The sequence below is a fragment of the Lepisosteus platostomus genome, chromosome 6 (genome assembly GCF_059453375.1).
Source record: "Lepisosteus platostomus isolate fLepPlt1 chromosome 6, fLepPlt1.hap1, whole genome shotgun sequence".
NCBI classification, from domain to species: Eukaryota; Metazoa; Chordata; class Actinopteri; order Semionotiformes; family Lepisosteidae; genus Lepisosteus; species Lepisosteus platostomus.
The window spans coordinates 67,801,502-67,827,582 of NC_142616.1; the positions used below are offsets into that span (position 1 = coordinate 67,801,502).

The 26,081-nt window shown below is 55.8% G+C and overlaps 2 protein-coding genes and 1 long non-coding RNA gene across 5 annotated transcripts; 2 read left to right on the forward strand and 1 right to left on the reverse strand.

Moving 5' to 3' along the window:
• Positions 1-789: 789 nt before the first annotated feature.
• Positions 790-7,635, reverse strand: ruvbl1 (RuvB-like AAA ATPase 1). The gene is made up of 11 exons (XM_088637222.1): positions 7,363-7,635; positions 6,375-6,461; positions 5,739-5,871; positions 4,338-4,489; positions 3,907-3,996; positions 3,047-3,196; positions 2,895-2,958; positions 2,136-2,334; positions 1,540-1,642; positions 1,267-1,358; positions 790-1,148 (listed from the first exon to the last, which is right to left on the reverse strand). Exons 1-11 carry the CDS (start codon positions 7,501-7,503, stop codon positions 989-991), a joined length of 1,371 nt encoding a protein of 456 aa, XP_088493348.1. The 5' UTR covers positions 7,504-7,635; the 3' UTR covers positions 790-988.
• Positions 7,636-7,983: 348 nt separating this feature from the next.
• eefsec (eukaryotic elongation factor, selenocysteine-tRNA-specific) lies at positions 7,984-23,325 on the forward strand. 3 transcript variants are annotated; one of them, XR_015939695.1, is made up of 8 exons: positions 7,984-8,817; positions 11,028-11,235; positions 11,431-11,527; positions 11,798-11,962; positions 14,129-14,752; positions 17,256-17,412; positions 17,545-18,402; positions 22,553-22,690. XR_015939695.1 is itself a non-coding variant. In XM_088637221.1 (7 exons), the coding sequence occupies exons 1-7, from the start codon at positions 8,502-8,504 to the stop codon at positions 22,717-22,719; spliced, it is 1,734 nt and encodes a 577-aa protein (XP_088493347.1). In that variant the 5' UTR covers positions 7,995-8,501; the 3' UTR covers positions 22,720-23,325. The 3 variants fall into 3 exon arrangements, 1 of the variants encoding a protein (XP_088493347.1); XR_015939696.1 differs by having other exon boundaries at positions 7,985-8,817; positions 17,602-18,402; XM_088637221.1 differs by lacking the exon at positions 17,545-18,402 and having other exon boundaries at positions 7,995-8,817; positions 22,553-23,325.
• LOC148662263 (uncharacterized) lies at positions 18,409-21,374 on the forward strand. The gene is made up of 2 exons (XR_015939697.1): positions 18,409-20,891; positions 20,929-21,374. It is a non-coding gene; the product is annotated as an uncharacterized LOC148662263 (long non-coding RNA).
• Positions 23,326-26,081: the final 2,756 nt, after the last annotated feature.

Below are 26,081 nucleotides of genomic sequence, written 5' to 3' on the forward strand. Positions count from 1 at the left end.
ATTCACAATTACAGACGGTCTTAGTGTTGTAGCGCAGTAGATGATATTAGTACACCACTTTTAAATCACACTTGTGTAATAATAATATTAGACTTTATTTTATATAGCACCCTTAAAGGTGGCTTCTCAAAGCGCTTTACTTTTTGTGGGTTCAGTCAGCAGAAAGAGGAGCAGTCTTGCAGGTACTTACGTGAAAACATCATTTTAAGGAACATATTAATTAATCAAGTAACATATTCAAAGCAGTCAAAAAGATCACTTTCATTTTAAAGTTAAAACATTTCCAGTTTGTGACTGTCGAGATGGCACAGCTACAGCCTGGTGCTGACCCGTTCTTTGTGGTCCGGCTCTGATGATCTGTTATTGCATGCAGTCCCCAGGTCTGTGTTCCCATGGCAACGTGAGCTCTGCTGTGCAGTCTGGGAGACTAGTGAACAGAGAAACGCTGTACGAGAGGAACAGGACAGAACCTCACCTGACAGCACCTAGAATGTGGCGCAAAGCTCCAGCTGTAGAGTTTGTGCTGCTTCCAGCACAGGTCACGCACATTCGATTTTTTCTACTTAGTTAATTTTACTTTGAACTGTTCTTGACTTTCTGTAAAGTGCTTTGAAAGCTCCTTTGGCTTTAAACACGCTTTATAATTAATAAATGTCAAACTACATCATTCTCTCTCTCTCAACACTCAATGCAGATAACGCTTGGTCATGAACTGCTTTTAATGGAATTAAGAGACAAAAAAAGCAAATAAATAAGAACTGACCAGGAATCAAGGTATATCAAACAGGGTCATGAAAAATTAAAGGTTTATTTTGCTTCACATTTTTTAAACAAGACAAAAAAACAAACTTACAAAACAATCTGAATAGACTACAGTCAAGTACAAACCTTCATGAGGCATTGATCTAGGACAGCGCCCCCTGCTGCTGAGACACCGAATGACTTCTCAGGCAGGGCACCCGCGAGGGAGGGAAGGAGAGCACAGAACTTATTTCATGAACTTGTCCTGCTGGTCCTGCAGGATCTTGGCAGAGGCCTTGGCGTCGTAGAAGAGCTCGTTAATCTCCTCCACATGCTCCCTCTCCACCCCCTCCCGGCCCTGCAGCCGGCCCAGCACGCTGGCCGGGGTCAGCAGCTGGACAGCGTACCTGCACCCAGACAGACAGACAGACCGGTCAGCACAGATACACAGCCAGGCCGACCAGCACTGCCAGGCTAGGCTAACACACAGATGGAGGCTGTATTTAACGTGAGCAGAGCTCCTACCTCAGAGTGGTCTTGGTACCAATCTCTCCGAGATGGTTCAGGGCCTCTTCACTGATACTGATCCCCTCTGTCTGCGCTCGAATCTTGATGATCTACAGACACACATACAGCGAGATGTACCGGTTTTAACTCTGAATACATTAAATGGAACCAGCAATGTCCACAAATCTCAGCAAATATGTTCAGACAGAACAATTTTAACCTGAGACAGGCAGAGTGGAAGAACAAGGGTTCGAGGTCGACCAGGGGGGGAGGCAGAGAGAGACAGCTGACCTGTTTCATCTCCTGGGGGGTGTAGAGCATCGTGCGGACGATCATCACGCGGTCCAGCAGGTCCAGGGGGATCCCGTGAGGGGAGGTGATGTCCTCAGTCCCCCTGAGAGAGAGAGCTGTTCACCCTGTGTGCCGTGCTGCGGGCAGGTCAAAGCTGAGGGAAGCTAGAGACGCCCGTTCAGCTCGCAGCATCCTCCCCTGTACCTCCCTCGACCCCTTAACCTCCCTCCTCCCCTGCACCTCCCCCTCCCTCATTCCCCCTGTTCCTCCCTCTGCACAGCCCTCTCCCTCCCTCCTCCCCCCTGTTCCTCCCTCTGCACAGCCCTCTCCCTCCCTCATTCCCTCCTGCACCTCCCCCTCCCTCCCCCTGCACCTCCCCCTCCCTCCCCCTGCACCTCCTTCCTCCCTGTACCCCCCTGCACCTCCCCCTCCTTCATTCCCTCCTGCACCTCCTTCCTCCCTGTACCCCCCTGCACCTCCCCCTCCCTCCCCCTGCACCTCCTTCCTCCCTGTACCCCCCTGCACCTCCCCCTCCTTCATTCCCCCCTGCACCTCCTTCCTCCTTCATTCCCCCCTGCACCTCCTTCCTCCCTCACCGGATGAGGCAGTTCCCGCGGTTGGAGGCGAAGACGACGATGGGAGCGATGGAGCTCTCCAAGGCACGGTGCAGGTAGGTGAAGCACTCAATGTCCAGCATGTGCACCTCGTCGATGAACAGCACCCCCGGCACAAGCTCCGCCACGCCCTGATCGATATATCTGTTCACAACCTTATTGATCTCCGCTCGCAGTTTGTCTGGGGAGGGGGACAGGCAGAGTCAGGAGATACGCGAATAAGAGAGCTGCAACTCCCAGCTCACAGCCCACTGGAGCTCAGCAGGGTGAGCCTGGTCAATACCTGGAGGGAAGACTCCTGGGAAAGCTAAGGCTGCTGCTGGAAGAGGTGTTAGTGGGACCAGTAGGGGGCGCTCACCCTGCAGTCTGTGTGGGTCCTAATGCCCCAGTATAGTGACGGGGACACTGCACTGTAAAAAGGCGCTGTCCTTTGGATGAGACACAAAGCCGAGGTCCTGACTCTCTGTTGTCATTAAAAACCCCAGGGTGTTTCTCGAAAAGAGTAGGAATGTTAACCGGGTATCCTGGCCAAATATCCCCCCTGGCCTTTACCCATCATGACCTCCTAATAACCCCCCTCTCTGAACTGGCTTCATCACTCTGCTCTCCCCCCACTGAGAGCTGGTGTGAGGAGAGGACTGGCGCAACTCCATTCAAAGTGTTTTACGCCTGGGTGTGTCCACATAGATGAGACGCAGACACGGCCAGAAGCAGAGGAAAACAAGGTCAGGCTGGCGTTACCTGTGATCTCTGTTTTCTTGGGCTTCATCAGCTGGCCCATCATGGACAGGATGTCCTGCCCCCCCTGCGGAGAGACGAGGGAGACATCAAGAGGCCACGGGGCACAAGACCGTGTGGGCGCCTGGCGATCGCGGCCGAGCACGGGACCGTACCTGCGGGCGGGCGTTGGCAATGTCGAGGTCGTGCAGCGTGACGTCCTGTATGATCTCCTTCTTCTTGTGGACGTCGCCCTTGGGCAGCGGCACGTACTCCTCCGCCTCCAGGTCAAACTCCGTGGCGAAGGTGTCGCAGCGACCCTGCCTCTGAGGGGGACAGGGGAGAGGGGGCGATCAGTACGGACACGGGCCAGACTGCGCAGTGCAGGCTCTGTGACACTCTCTCGCCCCGCAAGAAGACAGTGATAGGTATCACCCCTGACTGCCTTCCAATCTTCCTGCCTGACAGGAAGTGGAACTTCATTTACTTTAACAAGGGGCTAAATGGACGTAATGGCCTCCTCTCATTTGTAACTTGTTCTTATGTCTGTTTTCCTGTGCAGCCTCGCTGCTCACTGGCTCCCCCTAGAAGGCACCAGTGCTACGGGGCTGCGCTGGGATTTCGGAGTGACAGGGAGGGAGGCTCACAGGTGCGCAGAGCCCACGCCAGGCCGGCGAGTGACAGCCCCTCGCGGCGAAGATGAAAGGAGTGGGGGGCAGGAGACTGTCAACAGCTACAAATGTTACCTCTGACCCCCCTTGCGACCTGCTGTCTGGCAGCATGCCGGGCCCACCTGCGCTGAGCACAGGGAGTGTCGACACGCCAGTCAGCACGGCACAGCGGGGAGCGCGCAGGGGAGCGGGACAAAGACACGGCGCAGGACGGAGGCATCCGAGGGGCACGAGAGAATCCGTTCGGGAAGAAAGAGGAGAGCAGCTGGGGATGAAAAGCAGAGCAGGGAGACGGGGGGAGGAGGGGGAAATGAAAGCCTGGGGGGCGCTGGGGGACAGAGAGCCAGGCGCGGTGCTGGGGTTACCTTCACAGCTCCGCTGTTCGCCTCGATGTAGATGACGTCTCCCACCTCCACCCGCTCCTTCTGCAGGCTCTCGTAGATACTGGGGTCCAGCTGCAGACGGCACAACACATTGCAGACCTCAGCTATAACACCCATCGGTACTGGGGATCCCCTGTAAGCCCCTTAGCTTTGAAACCCATTAGTATTGGGGACCCACACTGAGCCCCTGAGCTGTGACACCAAGGGATACTGGGGATCCCACCCGCACTGAACCTTAGCTGTGACAACCATCCATATTGGGGACTCTACACTGAACCCCTTAGTTGTGACACCCAACAGTACTGGGGATCCAAAGCTGAGCCACCTGGCTGTGAAATCTGCCGGTTTGCAGGGCCCTTCCCTGGAGGCCCTCCTACACCCCAGTCAGTCTGGGGGTGCCCTGCCCGGCTGACCTTGAGCTGCTTGGTGCCCTTGGCCGTCTTGAGGCCGATGATGACGTGGCTGATGGTCTTGCCGTAGCCGCCCATGGGGTTCTCCGTCTCGCAGGGCGTCAGCTCCGTCACCTCGCCCTCGTACACCTCCTTTGTCTCCTTAATACGCAGGCCTGGGAGAGGAGCGCAAAGTTCGTGTCAGAGGGTGACCTGATCTCCCTACTCGTGCAGCAACACGTATGTGGAATCTGCGACACTCCGAACATCAGAACGCTTGCAAACGAGAGGGAAGCCATTGCACACTTAGAGCTCCTGTTTTCAAGATGTCTTGATTTCCTGTGTCATCAGAACAACTCGATCAATGAGTCTGGGGTCCCTGGAATGTGACCTAGATGTGGTGGTGAGTCTTATCCGTGTCCCGTCTCTGGACAGAGCACCTTTGCTCGAAGAATTATGTTAAGCACGTCTGTAAACCTGTCTTGTGGCTTCAGAGTGAATCTAGCCAACACGCCTGAGAAGCGGCAGATTTCGTGTGCGGAGGCCATGCCGAGGCGAGGCTGACCGGGGCGCCGGCGAGTCACAGGGGCCTTTGTTGCCTCCTCTGTGAATCGGCCTCTGTCCCGCGCGAGGCGCAGGTGGTCGAGCGGGAGGAGGCAGGGGGGACAGAGACAGCGCGCACCTGTCAGTCCGCGCCGGCGCTATCGGGGCCCCCCGATCGCCTCGGTGACGAGCCCAGAATGTGGCGACTCTACGCGCCCCACAGTGGGCAGGGAAGTGGGGTGGGGGTGCGGACGTAGAAGATCCATTGCCACCGTCTCCATTTCCACACCTGCGACAGGTTATGTCAGCACCCTGCCAAACACACACACTGCCCCTTGTTCCCCCTGCCCGCCCGCGTCCGCAGCTGCCTCTCCCCCTGCCCCGCTCAGCGGGCCCGCGGAGGACCAGACAGAGCCGCGTCTGTTACAGGACAGCAGGCACCTGACACCTTCCCCCTGCTGCAGCAGGAAGGGCGTGAGTCTGCTCTGAGAAGACGCCAGATACCGGGCTCCGGCCTCTCCCCCCCCTGCGGAATTCACACGCGGGCGACCTGACAACCCCGCCGCACAGAGCAGAGCTTGTTCTGCACATTTGCATCACCGGGAAACGTCTTTGAAGACGTATTTGAGGATCAACATGGACAACACCCAAAAAAAAAAAAAAAAGGATTTGTGCACTGAAATCAAAACAAAAGGAAAATGATTCAGGGGTGAATTTCAAAGCACCGTGCGGCCACAGCATTGCACAGGCTTATATCTTGCGGTGTATATCACTTGGGTATATCACTGGGGTCATGAGAGGTGTTATTTCTCTGTGCTGCTCACCCAACCCTCCCTACTGACCCCTGTGACCCCCATGACCCCACACCCCTCCCGGTCTCACCAATGGCCCTGCGGAAGTTCTCCATGAGCACCTCGGTCTTCTTGATCTCCGTGGAGTACACCTCACTGCCCACCATGGGGCAGAAAGGCACCTTGTTCCCCAGCTCCTGAGCCATGGCCAGTGCCAGAGCAGTCTGTCAAGAGAGAGGGGCAACGTCCAGTTAGCACCAGATAGGTCCGAGCTTATCAAAGCTACAACTTAGAACAGATCCTTCTATAACAGAGTAACAGGTTAATCAAACAGGTTGTACAAACAAGCGTACACACAAGAGACAAATGCATTCACGCACAAACATGTTAACTGCACACAATTGCTCCAGTCCACAAGGGCCACAGGTCAGGCCGAGAAGCACGGCATGCTGGGAGCAGTAGTGCCTGACACCACTCAGGTTTCTGCCGGAAAGCTCGTTCAGTTCGCACTCATGTCAGCTGTCGGGTTAAGGGAAGGAAAACATGGCTACGGAGCTGATAATATTATAACGCTAAATGTATATATAACAGATATGTATGGATTTATCATGGTGGGTAGAGAGAGAATCCTGCTCCTACAAAAACCTTATGTTTCCATTTTTGCCCCATTCTGTTAGTACACAGGGTGCTGCTGCTGTGATCTCCAGTTCTCCCCCCCAACAGTTACCTTCCCAGTTCCTGGGGGTCCGGCCAGCAACACCGCCCTGCCGGCCATCTTCTTGCAGCGGATCAGTTCCACGATGATGCCGCAGGCCTGGAAGAGAAAAGGTGGCGGTTCAGTTCCAGTCCACGAGCAGAGGAGGGGAAGGAGTAGGGGAGGGAGTGGACAGCCCACGCAGGGGGAAAGACGAGAGGACGAGAGGCACAGAAAGCAGACTGGCCGTTCCTCGCCTCTTCGTACCTGCTCTGTCCTTCCTCTCCTGTGCCCTGTTTGCGGGTTTCCCTCTCTCCCTCATGACCGGAGAAGGCTCCACAGCTGAAAAGCTGAGTTCCTTCTCTTTGCCCTTCTGTCTGGAACGAACCTTTACCTGTGTATTCGGGCCCGACACATGGCTGCAGAGAAGTGCTAACAGCCCCAGGAGAGAGACTGTCAGAACTGGAGCTGGACAGCCCTGACAACATGAGATGTGCTGTGTGGAGCTTTGACCTACAGCAACACAGGACCCTGGAGCTGCAGGAAACTTGGGGGGGTTGGAGTGGTGACAGACACGGACGGGGGTTTGAGTAACTGCATTCGCCCCAGTAAAAAGCACAGCTGAGACGCCCCCTGGAGGACGGCGGGCTGAGCACAACACCCGCACACTCCGTGTTCCGCTACACTGCCACCGGCTACGTCTGAGAAGCCTGGCCCGATAAAAAGGAAGTATTTTAACCCACCCTAACCCTTCAAAGAGTAAACCTCAGAGCATCCCATTTTCAGAGTCTGCGTGCTATTCAGACACACGCCAGGTAAACACGGCTACAGAGGACCTTTCTATAAGTGTGCACGACATTGTAACCCAAGCAGACGTCCCCTGAATACAGATAAAAGGGCTTCGCTGGTGACTTGGTGTATTCCATTTAGAAACAAGCAGCTGGGAATGATCATCCGCAAACCGCGAGCCACGGGCCCCCGGGCCCTGTTAACGTCAATGTGCTGGACGCGGCGCCGGTACCTCTCTGGCGTTCTCCTGGCCCACCAGCCCGGCGGCAGCCTGCTTCGCCATCCCGGCCTCGTCCAGACCCAGGCCCTTGACATGGCTGTGCGTAGCGATGCGCTGGGTTTTCGTGGTGCTCTTCACTTCCTCGATCTTCATGCCTGGACACACGGTTCAAATCGTTCCGGCGGCTCTGAAACCTGGGAGACTCCTTACTGCGTGTTGCTGGACGGTTAACGCCGGCGCGCGTTTCCATGTGGGTAACCAAGGAGGTGGAGGAAGTTCCGCCCTCTCTGTCAGCGGCTTTCCAGTCGCAGCTCTGATTGGTCAGATTTACGGAGACCTGTACAGTGATTGGATAGGGATGGTGTCTGTCTAACAGACGTCCTTTGACCCCGCTCAACTAGTGTTTTGTCGGCAGGATTTCTTTCCGCTGGTGTTGCTCCGCTCGCCGTCCCCATGGAAACCAAGCGTTTGGTTTTAGAGAAAAATACATTAAACTACAATAATAACAACCAATCCTGCTCATCGTTATTACACGCAACACGTTCGTTTTAAAGAAAATAATTGTGAAGATGAAACTACAATTTGTATAAGAATGATCTTATTGTAAATATCATGCCTTTTATCTCAAATTACTACTGTTCTACTGCGTTAGAAATTTAGTAAAAATACAAGTTAAATAAGGCGTTAAAATGAAGTACATTTTAAAAACAGATTACATGGGCTTATCAAACACATCTATAGGGGAAAGAAGCCACTCGACATATTTAAGCTATCTCTTTTACTGCTTTTAACAATGACGTTTGTGTAGTATAGGAGGTTTAAACAAACCTCATAGTCAGGGCAGTCATCTGCACTGCTGCCGGTACTGGTACAGCAGAAACACAACAAACATGTTCGCCATCGGTGTTTCACAACGGAATGGGATAGTTGCTACACCGGAAGTGTAGTTTTTCCTGCGGGAGACAGCGCTGGAGTTCTGCAGGAGTTCCGAGAAATTGTGTTGCTTGATTAATTATCGCAGCGGCAACAACAGAAGAGAAACGCGGAAACGGGCAGGGTTCGTGTTTGAATCGTCGGGGCCCACATTAGTAAGTTAAACCCGGCAACGTGTGGGTCTGCGGCAGGGCAGAGTCCAGTTGAGCAATCCGGGGATGGCTGCGATGGCCGGCTCGGCGGAGGGCGACGGCACCGCGACCCTGAACTTCAACGTGGGTGTGCTGGGCCATGTGGACAGCGGGAAGACCTCGCTGGCCCGGGCGCTGAGCAGCACCGCGTCCACGGCGGCCTTCGACAAGAACCCGCAGTCCCGGGAGCGGGGCATCACGCTGGACCTCGGCTTCTCCTCCTTCTCGGTGGAGCTGCCGGAGCACCTGCGGGAGCAGTGCCGGGAGAGGGGCTTCAGCCGCCTGCAGTTCACCCTGGTCGACTGCCCGGGGCACGCCTCGCTCATCCGCACTATCATCGGGGGTAAGATAGTGGCGTGCCGACAGTGCGAAGCCTCTCGCTGCTAACTCTGCTAACTCTGGGCCTCCTAAGCTGTGTCTGCTGCCTTTGATCTGCACAGCTGGTGCAAGTCCTGCAGCTCCGCAGCGTGCAAGTTAGGAAAAGGCGACTGCGTGCCTGGTGTCCCGGACCGGACCGAATCGGATTAGACCAGTGTCCAGCTGCTGTCCGCTTCCCGGCGAGAGCAGCTGAGCTGCCGTAGTTCATTCCCCAGGCGATGCCGGTCGCGCATGTCAGTGCTGTGGCCCCGCTGCAACCTCAGCTGCTCTGCAAGTTCCAATGCTAGTTTCGTAACTGCTGTTTTAAAGATGAATCCCGGGCGATGCCCTTCTGTTACTGCCGTTGACAAATACTGGCGAGGGGCCGTCGGTCGAAGATTTGAATTTTCTTTACATTTCAGGGCAAAGCTTAATGTCAGAACCAGTGGAGAGCTGCACAGGTGTGCGTCAGGGTCATCTTGCTTCAGGGTGTCTCTTGGGTCGAACCGGGTCCCTGTGTTGTGGGACACTGGGGTCGAACGCGAGGTCTGGCTCACTTTGCAGAGCTGTGTTGTGCTGCAATGCCAGCTGTCACCAGACTGTGGCACTGTTGTACTGCTATTGCAGAGAAAGCCTTGAGTTCATACGAGGGCCGCATCCAAGCGCGTGCAGACTACCGGCCGTCTTGAGCCGCAGTCCGTCGCTCTTGCACGCGGGTCTTAACTCCACCGTTCTTTTAGGATTTTCATCAAGACATGTGCGTTTGCCTAGGCTGCAGTCAGGGCTGGGCTGTAGCTCCCCTTAACCATTTAGCAGCTTAATCACCCTGTAACTCCCAGCTCACAGCCCACTGGAGCTCAGCAGGTGTGAGCCTGGTCAGTACCTGGATGGGAGACTCCTGGGAAAGCTAAGGCTGCTGCTGGAAGAGGTGTTAGTGGGGCCAGTAGGGGGCGCTCACCCTGCGGTCTGTGTGGGTCCTAATGCCCCAGTATAGTGACGGGGACACTGCACTGTAAAAAGGCACCGTCCTTTGGATGAGACACAAAGCCGAGGTCCTGACTCTCTGTGGTCGTTAAAAAACCCAGGGCGTCTCTCGAGAAGAGTAGGAATGAGACCGGGTATCCTGGCCAAATTTCCCACTGGCCTATACCCATCATGACCTCCTAATAACCCCCCTCTCTGGACTGGCTTCATCACTCTGCTCTCCTCCCCACTGAGAGCTGGTGGTGGGGAGCGGACTGGCGCATTGTCCAGGAGGGCTGCACACTGGGGGTGCTGGAAGGGATCCCCATTACCTGTGAAGCGCTGTGAGTGGAGTGTCCAGAAAAGCGCTATATAAGTCTCAGGATTTATTAAAAAGCCATATCCAGGAGCTCCTCTCCTGTGACACTGGCCGCAGGACTCTGGAAGGAGACAGACCTTCCCGGAGGAGAGTTACAGCAATTCCTCCCGGAGGAGCAGACTTCCTTGCTGGCTGAGCTGTGTGAATTCAGTCCCCCTCTCTCCTCTGGGTTTCGTCTTGATGTTGTTTTCTTTTCCTCTTCGTGGATGTCGGGAGCAGCCGATGCTTCCTGTAACAGGAGACGCGGAGAGGCGGAGGGAGAGCGGCTCTAGTGTAAACAGCGTCCGGGGCTGCCGCGCGGATGAATGCGGAGCTGTGTGTGCGCGCGGCTCGGCAGATGATCTCAATTAGGGCCGGAGGAGTCGGTGGATGAGTTTGGGCACTTCCTCCCGGAGAGAGGGGACACGTCCAGGAGAGCTTGCGTGCTCCGTCCGTCTCTCCCTCTCTCCTCTCACCTGCACAGACGCACTCTCTCACGCCTGGGAACCAGTGTCCGTTCAACACCTCAAATAAGAATTCTGCTCCAGAGCCAAAGTGTGTTACAGCAGAGCAATGCCTGTGTCTAGTCATGTTTGACATTCCTGTATGAGATACCTGTGTGCAGGTGTGTTACAGTGGTGTGTGTGTTACCTGTGTGCAGGTGTGTTACAGTGGTGTGTGTTACCTGTGTGCAGGTGTGTTACAGTGGTGTGTGTGTTACCTGTGTGCAGGTGTGTTACAGTGGTGTGTGTGATACCTGTGTCCAGGTGTGTTACAGTGGTGTGTGTGATACCTGTGTCCAGGTGTGTTACAGTGGTGTGTGTGTTACCTGTGTCCAGGTGTGTTTCAGTGGTGTGTGTGTTACCTGTGTCCAGGTGCCCAGATCATCGACTTGATGATGCTGGTGGTGGACGTGACGAAGGGCGTGCAGACGCAGACGGCGGAGTGCCTGGTGATCGGGGAGATGACGTGTCCACGCATGGTGGTCATCCTGAATAAGACTGACCTGCTCCCTGCGGCCAAGAGGCAGGCCACCATCGACAAGATGACCAAGAGAATGCTCAAGACCCTGGAGAACACCAGGTACTGCCGGGCTCAGGTGTGTTCTCGGATCCTCCTGTGGTGGTCTGAGGCTCAACTTCTAGAAAACATGACCTTCCAGTTTTGCAGATATCTTGGACATGTTAAACTGCGCTTGTAATCTACCTAGGGACAAACGCTGATGTACTCTCTTAATAATTTAAGTTGCATTTTAAATTATTTTATTTTCTCGGGCAGATTCCAGGGCTGCCCTGTGATCGCTGTGGCAGCCAAGCCGGGGGGTCCTGAGGCCCCTGACACCGAGCTGCCCCAGGGAGTGCCTGAGCTCATCGAGGTATGGCAAGCGGGGAGGGAAAAAAATAATAATGCACAGACTTTTAAGATTTGTTATCTAGTTGTGAAGGGGAACAAACAAGCAAATTCTTAGAAAGGAATGTAAGAATAAGACTCATGGTACACCAGAGGCTGACAGTTGTTCAGTAAAATACAAAAATTAAAAAATATGTATTTGCAGGCCAAGAGAGATGCATTCTTTATTTAGGGCTATAATGGATTGCCATTGATCTGGTGTGACCCCCCCATCCCCTTGTGTCACCCCACCCAGCTGCTGAAGGCCCAGGCATACCTTCCTCACAGAGACCCGTCGGGGCCCTTCCTCATGGCGGTGGATCACTGCTTTTCCATCAGGGGGCAGGGCACCGTCATGACGGGAACTGTCCTGCAGGGGGCAGTGTCGCTCAACGACGGCATCGAGATCCCGGCCCTGAAGGTAAGCGTGGGAGGGAAAGAGCCCGACCCTGCTGGCCAGGGCCAAGAGTGAGGAGAGTGCACGACCCCATTAGCGACAGACCAGCCAGTAATCACTCCAGCACCCGCCACAGACAGGCCTCTGACCGGCGGGCAGGTTTAAAGGGAGAGGGTGCGGATGGGGTCACTTTCATTTATGTTTCAATTGGGTTACAAAAATATTTACTCAAGTCAGAGGGGTTCTCTGTCCCTCAGAGAAAGGACAGGCTTTACAGCCCGGTGCTGTTCCACTGCAGAGCTTAAAATCCCCCCCACCCCTCCGCTCTTCTGCAGCTCAGACTGCCAGACGAGCGACTGGGCGTCTCTCGCTGTCCCCCTGACCTCCCGATCGCTGAAAATCACATTCCTCATCGCAGCGCGCCCGGGCTCTGTCAGGCCACGTGTGTCCGGTGACAACAGGGTCCTTGGAGCTCAGTGGTAACAGATGAGAAGTGGCTTGGGTGGGCTGGGTTTTGAAAGAGCAGTGCACAGGTACTGTGGTTTCTTCATTCGTTCAAGTGAACAAACGCGCAGGTTCTTTCTTTGTTCTTTAGTGCACACCAGTAGTGGGACTATTTAGTCCCGGGCTTCTTGTCTGTTGGGCCCATTCTCTTGCCAGTGGTGTCAGTTGTGCAGTGGGTGTGTGTCTCTGTGGTTGTGCTGGTCAGTGGTGCCAGTGTCTGTGCTCGTCAGCTATACCAGTGCCCCGGTGTGTGTGTCTGTGCTTGTCAGCTGTACCAGTGCCCGTGTGTGTGTGTGTGTGTGTGTGTGTGTGTGTGTGTGTGTGCTCATGCTATACCAGTACTCCTGTGTGTGTGGTTCTGGAGATGGCAGTGTGTGTGTGATTGTTTGGTCTGCAGCCCTAATTAGATTGCTGTAATGTGTTTCCTAATGGGCTGGGGCAGCAGGGCTGACCCAGGCTTGTCGGAAGTTCAGAAGTTGACAGAGATTTAACTGGGGGGGGGTTGTCGTACGGCACCCTGCTAATTCAGACCAGATGCATTCCAACACTCTGTGCTTGCAGCTCTAACAGCCTCTTGGACTGAGAGACGGAGCCCGTGGGACCGTGACTGGTCCCTGCGTCTGTCTGTCTGTCTGTCTGTCTGTCTGTCTGTCTGTCTGTCTGTCTGTCTGTCTGTCTGTCTGTCTGTCTGTCTGTCTGTCTGTCTGTCTGTCTGTCTGTCTGTCTGTCTGTCTGTCTGTCTGTCTGTCTGTCTGTCTGTCTGTCTGTCTGTCTGTCTGTCTGTCTGTCTGTCTCGGTCGCGAATTTCTACAAAAAACTGATTGTAGTTCTTGGCACTGTGATGAAGGTGCGTTTCGCAGGTCAGCCACCCTGAATGAGCTCTGGATGTATTTCTGCAGAGCTGTCACTGGGTGGCAGCAGATACTTGTTTTGAAAAGGGCTTGTGGCTCGTTCTGCTCCCACACTCTCACCCTCACCTCTCTTCGTCTCTCTGTCACCGCGGAACGACAGAGCACAGAGAAAATTACCTGCCGAGAATGGGGCCTGTCTGTTGTGCCTCAGTGAGTGTGTCTTAGTGTGTGTAAGTGTGTCAGTGTGTTTGTCAGGGTGCGTCTGTGAATGTGTCAGCAAGCGTGTGTTAGTAGTGTGCATCAGGTTGTGGGTGTTAGTGTACGTATGTGTGAGTCAGTGAGTGTGTTGTTACATTGGTGACTTTATGTTCATTTTAGTAGCTTTGCTGTCTCACATGGCTGTGCGGTGTGTGTGTGTCTGTGAATGCAGGGAGCAGCTTTGCTGTGCAGGTGAGGCAGTGACATCTGGAGCAGTTAATTCCTCTCCACGGTAACGGACAGGCATGGAGCCGCAGGCTAATCCTACCTTGTCCTCGACCTGTGCGTTCGGCTTTTAATTCTGGAGATGGATGTAGATCTCTCGGAGAGCAGCACCTTCCTGCCTGTACCCCACTACAGTACAGACCCCACCGGATACTTGTACCCCACTACAGTACAGACCCCACTGGAGACACGTACCCCTGTACCCCACTACAGTAGAGACTGCAGTACTGGGGACACGTACCCCTGTTCCCCCCTACAGTACAGACCCCACCGGGGACACGTGCTCCTGTAGGTAACGGTGTGCTACAGGAAGGTCTACAAGTGCTCATTCCCTCTCCACCTTCCCCCCCAGGTGACCCGGAAGGTGAAATCGCTGCAGATGTTCCGCAGGGCGGTCAGCCGGGCGATGCAGGGAGACAGGGTGGGCGTGTGCGTGACGCAGTTCGACCCCAAGCTGCTGGAGCGGGGTGTGGTGTGCACCCCGGAGTCCCTGCGCACGCTGCACGCCGCCGTCGTCTCCGTGCGCAAGATCGGGTACTACCGCGGCGCGCTGCCCACGCGGAGCAAGTTCCACATCACCATCGGCCACGAGACCGTCATGGCCAGGGTCACCTTCTTCGGCCCCGCCCCCGCCGAGACAGGCCCCGCCCCCGCCGAGGCAGGCCCCGCCCACAGCTTCTCCTTCAACAGGGACTACCTCTTCCAGGAGGAGTACGTGACCGGCCAGCCAGGGGCAGCGGGGGAGGCCCCTGACCCGGAGCAGTGGGCGCTGCTGGAGTTCGAGAAGCCGGTCACGTGCCCGCCGCTCTGCCTGGTGATTGGCTCCAAGCTGGACACGGACATCCACGCCAACACCTGCCGCCTGGCGTTCCATGGGCGCCTGCTGTGCGGCTTCGAGGACCGGGGGTACGCCGAGACCGAGCTGCCCCGTCTGCGGATCTACAAGACCAAGCAGAGGGAGGGTCAGGTGGAGAGGGTGGGTGCTCTGGGATTATTTCTCCAGTGGAGCTCATCTGTCAGCTAAGTGAGCGAGTTTCTGCCACCTCTCTCCAGCCTCAGTGTCTTTGTCCTCCTCCTCCTCCTCCGCAGTGCCGGCTCGCCTCCTCTTGAATCCTCGAGGCTCGTCCCGGGTCTGAGAGGTTTGAATCGGACTGTTGCAGGAGCGGCTGTAGCTCCGCAGAGGCCCGGGGGTTCTGTGGGCGCTGTGGGCCCGGGACGGCCTGAACGTGCTGTGGGCCGGTGGGGGGGGCAGTGCACAGGCCCGCGGGCTGTTGGCTCCCTGACGCCGGCGCTGCCCGCCCGCCTGTCTGCGCCCGCACCTGTTGGGACACACCTGACTGGCACAGGAATCCCACACACCTCCAGCTCGGGGCAGGAAGGTGGTGGAGCAGAGCCTCACACTCCGCGGCCCCTGCTTTGTTTTCATTTTCGGCATTCCTGTCTTCCACTGTTCCCCGTCCACCTCCCACTCCCCGTATCTTCTCATCTTCCTCTGCCTGGGCTTATCTCTCCTGGCCGGCTTCTCGGTCTGCCCCCCTGTTGCTCTGTCGGTGTCCCCCCTGCCTCCCCACCCTCCTCTGTTCGTGTGCACTGGGGTGTCACCTTGTCTGAACTGGGGCCCCGGCTGGGCTGGCAGGCAGGCTGTGGTTCAGGGTGCTTCGGGGTGCCGCTGCCCTCCGTCTGTCCTCCCTGCAGCTCCCCTGACCTCAATGGGTGTCCAGGGCAGCGGTGTGTCACCTGGGCGGGGCAGCAGTTCAGCGGAGAGTGAGACAGAGTGAGACGGGCCCCTTCCTGTATGAACAGTATGTCCAGTCGCACGAGATTATAAGCGCCAGGGACTTGTTTCGGCCTGGTCTCTCCCATGATCCTCTCGAGCTCCGGGGGTCGTGGGTCCGGGAACTGGGTGTCCAATCCTGCTCTGGGGGACCTGTCTCCTTGCTGCAGGTCTGCAGACATCACTCACGCGTGTTTGCGCGTAGCGTGTCGCGCACAGCCGGCTCCTGCTCTATTTGCGGAGCCGGCGCTGGGTCTGTCCGGGAGACCAGGGCTCTGGGACAAGCGGGCTGGCCGAGCTGTGGAGATTCTGGGGCTCATCAGCTTGACCTTCCTGGGGCTCGTGGGCGTCGGCTCTCTTCCCTGCCGGAGAGTCAGGAACCACAACCAAGCTTGAGCTTCTCGCTGGGAGCCGGGTTTGTGGATGAGATATCGCGATGAGCTCTGGCAACCCCCCCTCCCCCCGCCGGGGACCGGGAGCGGAGGAACCAAACAGCCCCCCCAGAGCACCAGACGTCCTGTGGTTGCGCCTCGCTGCGCCAGGTCAGGTGGGCCGCGCGGGCGGCTGTCCGGCAGACCCCTCTCTGTCACGGCCCTGCGGATGAGTCCCAGCGGCTGCCCCTGGGTGGGAGCTTGTCTCTGCTCTGTCTGCTCGTCTTGGGGCGCCGCCAGCCGTCCCATTAGCCTGGGACCTGTCGAGACCGGGAGGTCTTGTGGATGTTTTAGACCAGTCTCTAGCCCTGCCGCAGCCCCTAATCCCCCGCCTTTCATCTCCGGGCCCCCCGGCCTCCCTGCGAGGAGACACCGAGTCTCCGCTCCCACGTTCAGCCTCTGGCGCGATGCAGGTCGCTCTCAGACACCCTGAACCGCCGCGCGGTTCCTCAGCAGATGAGCAGGGTGCGAACGCAGGAGCAGTGTGAGTTTTGGGTGTGGGGGGGGGAGTGTAGTGATTTTGGACAGATGTGCTTTTGCGATCCTGGCAGGGATAGTTAGTGAATACTGGCGATGCAGGAGGCTGATGAAGAGCTGTCCCTGCACTGCTGAGGGCAGCCTGCAGAGGGCGGAGCAGTCGCACAGCAGTAAAGCGTCTAGGAAGTGGAGAGACACGCAGTCTGACAGCGCCTGGGTCGAGCCCCGGCCGCGCCGGGTAGCTGCCGGTCCAGGCTGGAGGAGGAAGGCATGCGAATGTGCGTTCTCTGAATTTTTTTTGCCTTTTTGATGTTTATTTATGTTTGAAATGGCAAAGCGTGTGACGTCCTTATCGGCAAGTTTGAGACCGGTGCGTCACGCGGCCCGATGGAGAGAGAGGCGGGGAGGCGTGGAGATAAGCACAGAGCACGTGAAGCATGCCAGCGAGGCAGACGACAGCAGGCCGCGAGCTGGAGGGTCTGGCACGACCCAGTCCCGACTGAAAGAGGCACCAGTGTTTGTGACGGGGGTGCTCTTCAGGGTGTGGCTGCGTAGCGTGTTCAGTGTATCGAGCTGGCCAGCTTTGACACACGTGACAGGGATACGATGCTGCACCAAGTACAGAGTGGAGAAGGTGCAAGCGGCCGAGTCTGTCTGTCCAGGGTGGTGTGTGTCATGCAGGGCCTGACTCGGATGCTGCTCTGTGCGAGGGGTGGTTTTATTGTGGTTGGGTTTTGTATGCAGAATTGCCCTACTCCCCCCACCCACTGCTCAGGTCTGTCTCTGCTGCCCCACAGGTGACTGACGACTACACCGTGATCGGCCGGAACCTCTTCAAAAAGGAGACCAACCTTCAGCTGTTTGTGGGGTTAAAGGTCACGCTGTCGACGGGGGAGACGGGGGTCATCGAGGGAGGTTTCGGGCAGAGCGGCAAGTTCAAGATCCGAGTGCCAGGTGAGGGGCGCAGGGTCTGGGGTGTACTGCATATGGTGCACCCCATCTCTCAGGTCACACAACATGGGGCACCCCACTTGTTTCTGTGGAGAGCTCGCGTGCCATGAATTACAATTGCTGTAATATCTGCAGGGCAGCGAATAACTTTTAGAAGAACCAGTGAGCCCTTGTCTTTGGTGTTGTCGGCAGGGGTCTGGAGTGAAGATCCAGCCGTTCCTGTCTCTCCCTGTGTTCTCCAGGAGTTCTGTCTCTGTTCCTCTTTTTCCTCTCTGGGTACCCTCCTGTGTCTCCCTCTATCCCCTCTCCCGCTGCCCCCCTCTTGCCCCGCGTCTGGATCAGTGTGTATCCAGGATGTGGTGAGAAATCGTCGGCCCGGAATCCTGAATCCGATTTCCGAGAGCATTCTTGAAATTCCGCTTTGGGAATTCTGCCCTGGGAATTCTGTCGGGTTCCGGGGGAAGTCTGCCTTTTTGTTTATTTTAGCTTTCTATGATTAAAGTTTTACATTTGAAAATAATAATATAAGACCGTTGATATGTAAATAAAGGTGCCTTGTCGGTTTATTTTCTCAGTCGTAGATATTTAAGAATAACTCTGAAGAGCACAGCGTTATTATATGTATTAATTACTGTTATTGTTCCTCCGGTACATGTCTCCTCCGCTACAAATCTGCTGTAATACGATCAGTCAGATGGAGCCTTGAGGATGGAGCTCGGCCCAGGCGATCTCTGCTGGTCATCTCCAGGTGCCCGATCAGCAGGGAGATCTCTGTTACAGGTTTAATAGCTTGCACAGGCGTTCAGCTTAAAGGATGTGTCAGAAGGGAATTTCCTTGGTGCTCCATATAGCATGTATGGTATTTTAATTTTATTTTTCATTTTCTCTTCAAAGCTTGTTGGGAGAAATTTTCCTTCCAGATTGGTTGCTGTTACCTTTCCAAGGTTTCTGGTACAAAGGATTATGTAATGTTTTGGACAGAATACCTTTGTGGTATGTTTAAATACTCATTGCGTTGATGTGCACATGTGTATTTTCGGATTAGCCGGTCTGTGTTTTTTTGGGAGAGTTACAGCCGCCTGTCACATCAGGACAGCAGAGAGGAGCATACTGTTCGCACCCACACTGTGGGAAGGATAGAAGGCAAGAAAGGAGAGGAGGGATGTCTTGTCCGTCTGGGCCCTTGTGGAGAGAGCTCCTGTGAGAATCAGCAGAAGGAAGTTCTATGTGACTGAGTCCTTTTCCCTGTTCTGTTCTGCTGGGTAACCCTGTTTCCCTGGAAATGACTAAACAGACTTTCAGACTCATACTGTATTACACAGCAGTCTGATCCGCTCCAGGTGTGACAGTGTTGTCAGACTCCCAGTGCACAGCAGTCTGATCCGCTCCAGGTGTGACAGTGCTGTCAGACTCCCAGTGCGCAGCAGTCTGATCTGCTCCAGGTGTGACAGTGCTGTCAGTCAGACTCCCAGTGCACAGCAGTCTGATCCACTCCAGGTGTGACAGTGCTGTCAATCAGACTCCCAGTGCGCAGCAGTCTGATCCACTCCAGGTGTGACAGTGCTGTCAGAGAGGCTCCCAGTGCACAGCAGTCTGATCCACTCCTGGTTTTGCCAGCTACAGAGTGTTGTGCAGGTTACTGATGTCAGAGAAAAGCAGATTTGTGTAATTCTGTGAGTAGGTAAGAAACATTTAGGACCTCAAAGCTGTTTCTCGCTAGAATCCGGGTATTGGCCGTTCCAGACTCCTGCAATCCTTTGTGTAAAGACATGGCTCAGTTCTACTGTCATGTAGCTCCCGCTTGTGTCCTCGAGCTCACCTGCTGGCTCTTGTTTGTGAAGTGCAACACCAAGCTGAGTCTGTCAAGCCCTCTGAGGCTTTTGATGACTTGGATCTGGGCTCCTCTTCTGTGTCCAAGCAGAGTCGCTGCAGACCAGAGCTCAGGCTTCAGACATTGGGGCAGGGCTGTGCAGCTGTTCCCCTGGACTGTGGGGGGGTGGGAAGAGGGGTGGTGATTCACATACAACCCCCCCCCCCCGGTTCCGTACTTTGTGTTTGGGGGGAGATCTACAGTTGCAGAGGGGGACTCTTGTAATTAACCTGTGCAAAACCACAGGGACCCCTTTAAATGACTCGCTGTCAGCTGTCGGGAAGTGAGCACGCACACGCCAGCGCTGCCCCCTCCCCCCGGCCCCGTCTCTGTGCTACAGACAGACAGGCCATGGGGCTTGTCCCACCAGGAACCCCCCAGCCGCCGGGGGTCACCGTGACCTCCACTTGACCCCTCTCACCTTCCAAAGGAAATAGGAAAATGCTGGAAAGCATTTAAACGACAGGAAAGTTCAAGTGAAATCTGGGGAGGCAGACGTCGCTGGGAGCGGAGCTCTCCTCCGTTCGGGACGGGGAGCAGGAACAGGGGGGTTCAGCCTGGGAGACCTTCTCCTTGCCTGCTGCACCTTCCAGGACTGGGATGAATGAAGGGGATGTGTGAGTGTCACCAGCCCCCTCTGTGCCGGACAGGGAACCCCAGGGGCTGTCCTGGAGCAGAGGGGTGCTGGCCAGGGACAGTGGGGGGCTGTCCTGGAATGAGGGGTGCTGGCCAGAGACAGTGGGGGGCTGTGCTGGAACAGAGGGGTGCTGGCCAGGGACAGTGGGGGGCTGTCCTGGAATGAGGGATGCTGGCCAGAGACAGTGGGGGGCTGTCCTGGAACAGAGGGGTGCTGGCCAGGCACAGCGGGGTGCAGGGAAGTTGAAGTCCGCGTGTCCCCACCCTTTCCCTCCCCTGAGCCGTGACCCCAGCAGGGTGTGCAGCGTGCGTCTCCCTGCCTGGTTTCTTGTTGTTGTTGCTCTCGTTCTGCCTCTCTGCTCCTGCTGCAGCCCCTGGGTGCTGCGATCAAAGGTAGTGTTGTGAATGGAGCCCCGAGAGAGACAGGGGAGCGCTGTCCCGGCTCCGAACAGCGCTGGCCTTTGAAGAGCTCCCTCCCCCGCCCCCCACAGCCCCGCCACAGAGATGGCACTGTCATCACTCCGCCGCCCCCCTCCTCCCTGACCCCTGCCTCATCCCCGCGGCCCCCCGGCACCAGCAGCCTGGCACCAGACAGTTATCTTAGCCCTGAGGGCCCAGAGCAACCGGGAGGGTCACAGCAGGGTAAGGGAGAGGAGAGGAGGAGGAGGAGGGGAGAGTGATGGGAGGGGCAGAACGAAGGAGGAATGTACAGTAGCTGAGGAGCAGAGCTGCACTTCCTGCTGCTCTTCTCCATTGTGCAAGAGGACTCGAACCCTCGTTCATAGGGGGGTCATATCCCTTCTGTGTTCAGTAGCTCAGGGTCCGAGTGCTGGGCTGCAGTGTGTTCAGCAGCTCAGTGCTGGGCTGCAGTGTGTTCAGCAGCTCAGTATCTCAGTGCTGGGCTGCAGTGTGTTCAGCAGCTCAGTATCTCAGTGCTGGGCTGCAGTGTGTTCAGCAGCTCAGTGTCAGTGTGCAGGTCTGCAGTGTGTTCAGCAGCTCAGTGTCAGTTGCAGGTCTGCAGTGTGTTCAGCAGCTCAGTAGCGCAGTGCAGGGCTGCTGTGTGTTCAGTAGCTCCATGTCAGTGTGCAGGTCTGCAGTGTGTTCAGCAGCTCAGTATCTCAGTGCAGGGCTGCAGTGTGTTCAACAGCTCAGTGTCAGAGTGTTGGGTGCAGTGTGTTCAGTAGTTTAGGAGTTGTTGGAGTTAAGCCGTTTAGTTGATAATGGACAAGGTTGGTTTTTATGTATTTGTTCTCTTTAGCGAACGTGTTGGCAATGAATTTGAGGAGCTTTAAAGAGGCGCTGAGATAGCAGGAGCTGTGTGCTGTCCCCCCTGCTGACAGAAATAATTACCGGCAGCTCTGTTTGTGTTTGATGCCCATGGAAACAAACAAAAGAGGAGAAAGGCAGCGCTAGCGTTCGTCTTGCGAGACACTGACCTGTGCTTTTAAAAAAGAGAAACTGCTCTTCATTTTAATTAAGCTTTTTCATGACAGGCAGAGGAGGAGAGACAAGAGAAGAAGTTAAAAGGGAAATCATTTTTGAAAGTTGCTGGTTTGTTCTTCTTTTCTACTCTGGTTTTGTCCTGGCTGTCGAGGGATTAGCCTCAGTGTCCCGTGTGCAGGACGCTGTGGTCCGCTCGAGACTGGGGTTCGTTCCCCAATTTTAAACCCTAGCTCCCCGTTTCCCGTGCCCTGTTAACAGCCCGGACACTCCCTCAGTCCGCAGGTTCTGCAGCAGCTGGGAGCAGCTCTCGGACCGGTCCGGTCCGGTCCATTTCAGAGCAGAATTGGAATGAAACACCGGCGAGACTGCCCCGGGTGTCTGTGCTGCCCCCTCCTCGCCCTCTCCCTGACTGCTGGGGAGCCCCCCGGCTCCCGGGCCCGCCGCGCTGTCTGTGCACATTCCTGCGGCGACCCGGCCCGATAGGGAGCCTGTCTGCCTGGCGGGGCCGGGCATGCGGGCCCCCGGCGCCAGCGGCCTCCCTGGAATCCACCGGCAGGCACCGCGGCTGCAGGCGTGGCCTGGCACAGCCTGGCACGGCTCGTCACGCCTGCCGGCGCCCGCGCTGGCGGTGTCTCTCTCCGGGGTCGTGACCTTGTGACTGAAGGCCACGCTCCTGTCAAGAGCACACAGCAGGGAGGCCCACCCGAGAGGGCCCGCCAGCCGCCCTGGGGCTCCCTGGGCCATGTTCAGGAGCTGCAGTCAGGCCTGTCCTGTCTCCAGGAGTACAGCCAGTACGGCCGATCGCTGATCCTGACAGGGCATGCGTCTCCTGTGGGACAGGACCCCACAAATGATGGGGTCCAATTAGATGAGAGACACCCCACTCCTCCAGTCAGAGCCCCCAGTGTGTCAGTGAGACACCCCACTCCTCCAGTCATCCTTCCAGTCTGCTCGTTTTAGTCGTCGGTAGCTACAAGGAACTCCGTTCTGGCACAAACCTGAAAGAGGCCAGGATATCGGCTTCAACAGCCTGGCTGGGTGGGTTATTCCAGCCTCCCACAACCCTCTGTGTGAAGGGGTGCGTCCTGGTCTCGGGATTAACCGCTGTTCCACGTAGTCCTCCTGTTCCTTCTCAATCGGTGTCTCCTTGTCTCACTAGATCTTCCTCCCTGTCCCTGTGCGTCTGTCCTGCAGGGGGGCTGGGCCCGGAGACCCGGCAGCTGCTGGCCACCATGTCGAAGAGGAAGCCGAAGAGCGGCGGCCAGGGGGAGGAGCCCCGAGCAGACGCCCAGCCAATCGGCGTCCTCCTCTGCTTTAAGAGATACGTCTTCGACCCCCACAAGAAGATGGTGCAGTCCTGACCAGGCGGGGAGGAGCGGGGCCCCCCTCCTGCGCCCCCTCGCTGCTCGGACAGCGGAACCGCTCACGTCTGCTCAGCTGGCTTCTGTGTTGACGCGTAGCGGGGGTCGTGCCGGGGTTTTTAACTTCCCCTGCGTGCACCTGCGCCTGCCCCGCCGTCCTTCAGCCCTCTCGAACCCGAGTGAAAAACACTTTCCCTGGGCTGCGCTGGTCAGGCCTCAGGAGCAGAGGTTCGAATCGCAGCTGGGGCTGTGCTGATGTACCTCAGATACCCCAGACTGCCCCAGTAATGCACCCAGCTGTGCGCCCAGGACCAGTTGCAAGTCTCTTAGCTGAAGAAATTAATAACTTAGTTACAGTCAGAAAAAGAAAAGTCAAACTGATAAATTGAGAAAAGCTTTATAGAAGGGCAGCTTTATATTGAGTGTTTGACAGATTTATCTTGGGGCTCTGAATGATCTTGGTTTGATTGATTACTTATCTGGTTTCATATTTTGCAGAGATGTTATGCAAAAAGACAAAAAATTGTGAAACTTATACTAATATAAAATAAGATCAGATCAATAAAACCCTGGGTTTGGCAAACTACAGATTGAAAAAGTGATAAAGTGAGCTGTCACTGTCGTACTCTTCCTCCCTCCCTCTCTCTCTCGGCTCTACCCACTGTCCCACACTGCCTCTCTCTCTCAGCTCTACCCACTGTCCCACACTGCCTCACTCTCTCTCAGCTCTACCCACTGTCCCACACTGCCTCACTCTCTCTCAGCTCTACCCACTGTCCCACACTGCCTCCCTCTCTCTCAGCTCTACCCACTGTCCCACACTGCCTCTCTCTCTCAGCTCTACCCACTGTCCCACCCTGCCTCCCTCTCTCTCAGCTCTACCCACTGTCCCACACTGCCTCCCTCTCTCTCTCAGCTCTACCCACTGTCCCACACTGCCTCCCTCTCTCTCAGCTCTACCCACTGTCCCACACTGCCTCTCTCTCTCAGCTCTACCCACTGTCCCACACTGCCTCTCTCTCTCTCAGCTCTACCCACTGTCCCACACTGCCTCTCTCTCTCAGCTCTACCCACTGTCCCACCCCATGTACACTCCATGTGTGTGCGGGTGTCTGTGTGTGTACACTCCATGTGTGTGCGGTAGTCTGTGTACAGTGTGTGGACACAACACATGCATCTGTGTCAGATTGTCAGTCTTCTCATCTCTGGTTTCCCCTGATAGAAAATAGATAAATACCTTTCAGGACGTAACAGGAGACGAAGCTGCTGTGACTGGCACAGGCCCTTCAGATGGCAGAGCGCCATTAGAGAGATAAGGCTTATCTTACTGTGTCCGCAAATCCAGACTTTGATTGGCGCCGAGTTTGCAGTTCATATATATTTGATTGATAAGCTAAAATGAGAGAGAAGGGGAGAGAGCGATGACAAGGAGAAAACTGTATCCGCTGGGAAAACTCTGATCCGCTGTGCGATAAATTAACATGAGATCTAAAACATCGGCCATTCCTTACAAATATCCACTGCTTTACACACAGATACACTGCTTTACACACAGATACACTGCTCACTACTACACATGCACTGCATTACACACAGATGCACTGAGCACTACTGCACACACACTGCATTACACACAGATACACTGCTCACTACTGCACACACACACTGCATTACACACAGATACACTGAACACTACTGCACACACACTGCATTACACACAGATACACTGAGCACTACTGCACACACACACTGCATTACACACAGATACACTGAACACTACTGCACACACGAACTGCATTACACACAGATACACTGAGCACTACTGCACACACACACTGCATTACACACAGATACACTGAGCACTACTGCACACACACTGCATTACACACAGATACACTGTCCACTACTGCACACACACTGCATTACACACAGATACACTGCTCACTACTGCACACACACAGTTCTCAGAGAGACGAGTGCCTCTGACAGACACACACATTATCGTGACAAGGGGACCGGTTCCCGAGTGGCCGGAGGGAGAGCTCTGGCGAGTCGCTCAGCGAGTGTGTTAGAGTGCTCAGTGCTCTCTGTCCCCAGCGGCTGGAGGCCCTTATCTGCAGCAAGAGCAGGAGATAAGGAGCAGCCGAGGGAACCTGCCCTGGACAGGGAGATCGGATTCAAACCGTGTTTAAGAGGTTTTGAAATGGCTGCCCTGTTCTGGGTTCTCCCAGTGTGGGGCGGCTTTTCAGCATCAGAACCAGTCTGCACCCTGATCTGGTCAGATCAGCAGGGCTGGGCCTGGACTGGGCCAACTGGGGTGGAGACCCCCAAGGAAAGCTAAGCTGCTGCCCTAATTGGTGACCAGCTGGGGGTGCTCTTCTCCCTGGAGCAGAGTTTACAGTCTAATACTCTAGTATAGTGACTGGGGGCACTGTGTTGTAGGAGGCGCTGTGTTTCAGATGAGACATTAAACTGAGATCCTGGTCATTAAAGATCCCGGGGCTGCTTGTAATGGTCAGGGCGCTGACCCCAGTGTCCTGGCTAATGTCCACTCTGGGCTGGAACCCTCTGACCTCCTAATGTTCCCCCTTAGTCCACTCGGTACAACAGTTTCTCTCTCCTCCCCCTGAGCTGTGCAGGGGTGCCGCAGGACTGGGGTCTCCTTTCATATGGGAGGGGTTTGGGATGAGTTTGAGGAGTTGTTGCTGTTATTCAGGTCTCCTTGAGCTACATGAGGTGATACACCTGCCTGTTGGACACGTCTGGACCAGGAGTCACAGGAGCAATAATGTGTCCAACTGTCCATCTCCAGTCCACTCAGCCCAGTCACTGCCCAGTCTGTCCATCTCCAGTCCACTCAGCCCGGTCGCTGCCCAGTCTGTCCATCTCCAGTCCACTCAGCCCGGTCGCTGCCCAGTCTGTCCATCTCCAGTCCACTCAGCCCGGTCGCTGCCCAGTCTGCCTGTGGACAGCTCGGGCGACTCCTGACTCCTGATTGCAGGCTGGACTCGGGGTTTCTCTCCAAGGCAGTGTGGGGGCGCAGGCGCCAAGCCCGACAAGGGGAGGAACAGCCAGATGCCCCCCCCCGACTCCTCCAGACTGAGAGAAATCTCTCCGAGTTCATTGGCGAAACAAACAACTTTTCGGCAGTTCTGTTTGAGTTTGTGCGTTAATCCTGTGTGTCTTTGCTCTTAGCTAAGCCGCTGTGTGCTAATTACATCAGAGAGTGATAGGAGTGGCGCGCAGCGGTGTAATCCCGTCCGAAAGGGGTAGTTAATTACGAGAGGCCGCTGTTCTGCCCCCAGCTCACGAAGGGAGGCGCTGAGATCTGTTCAGGAGGAGTGTGCCCAGCGAGCTCAGGA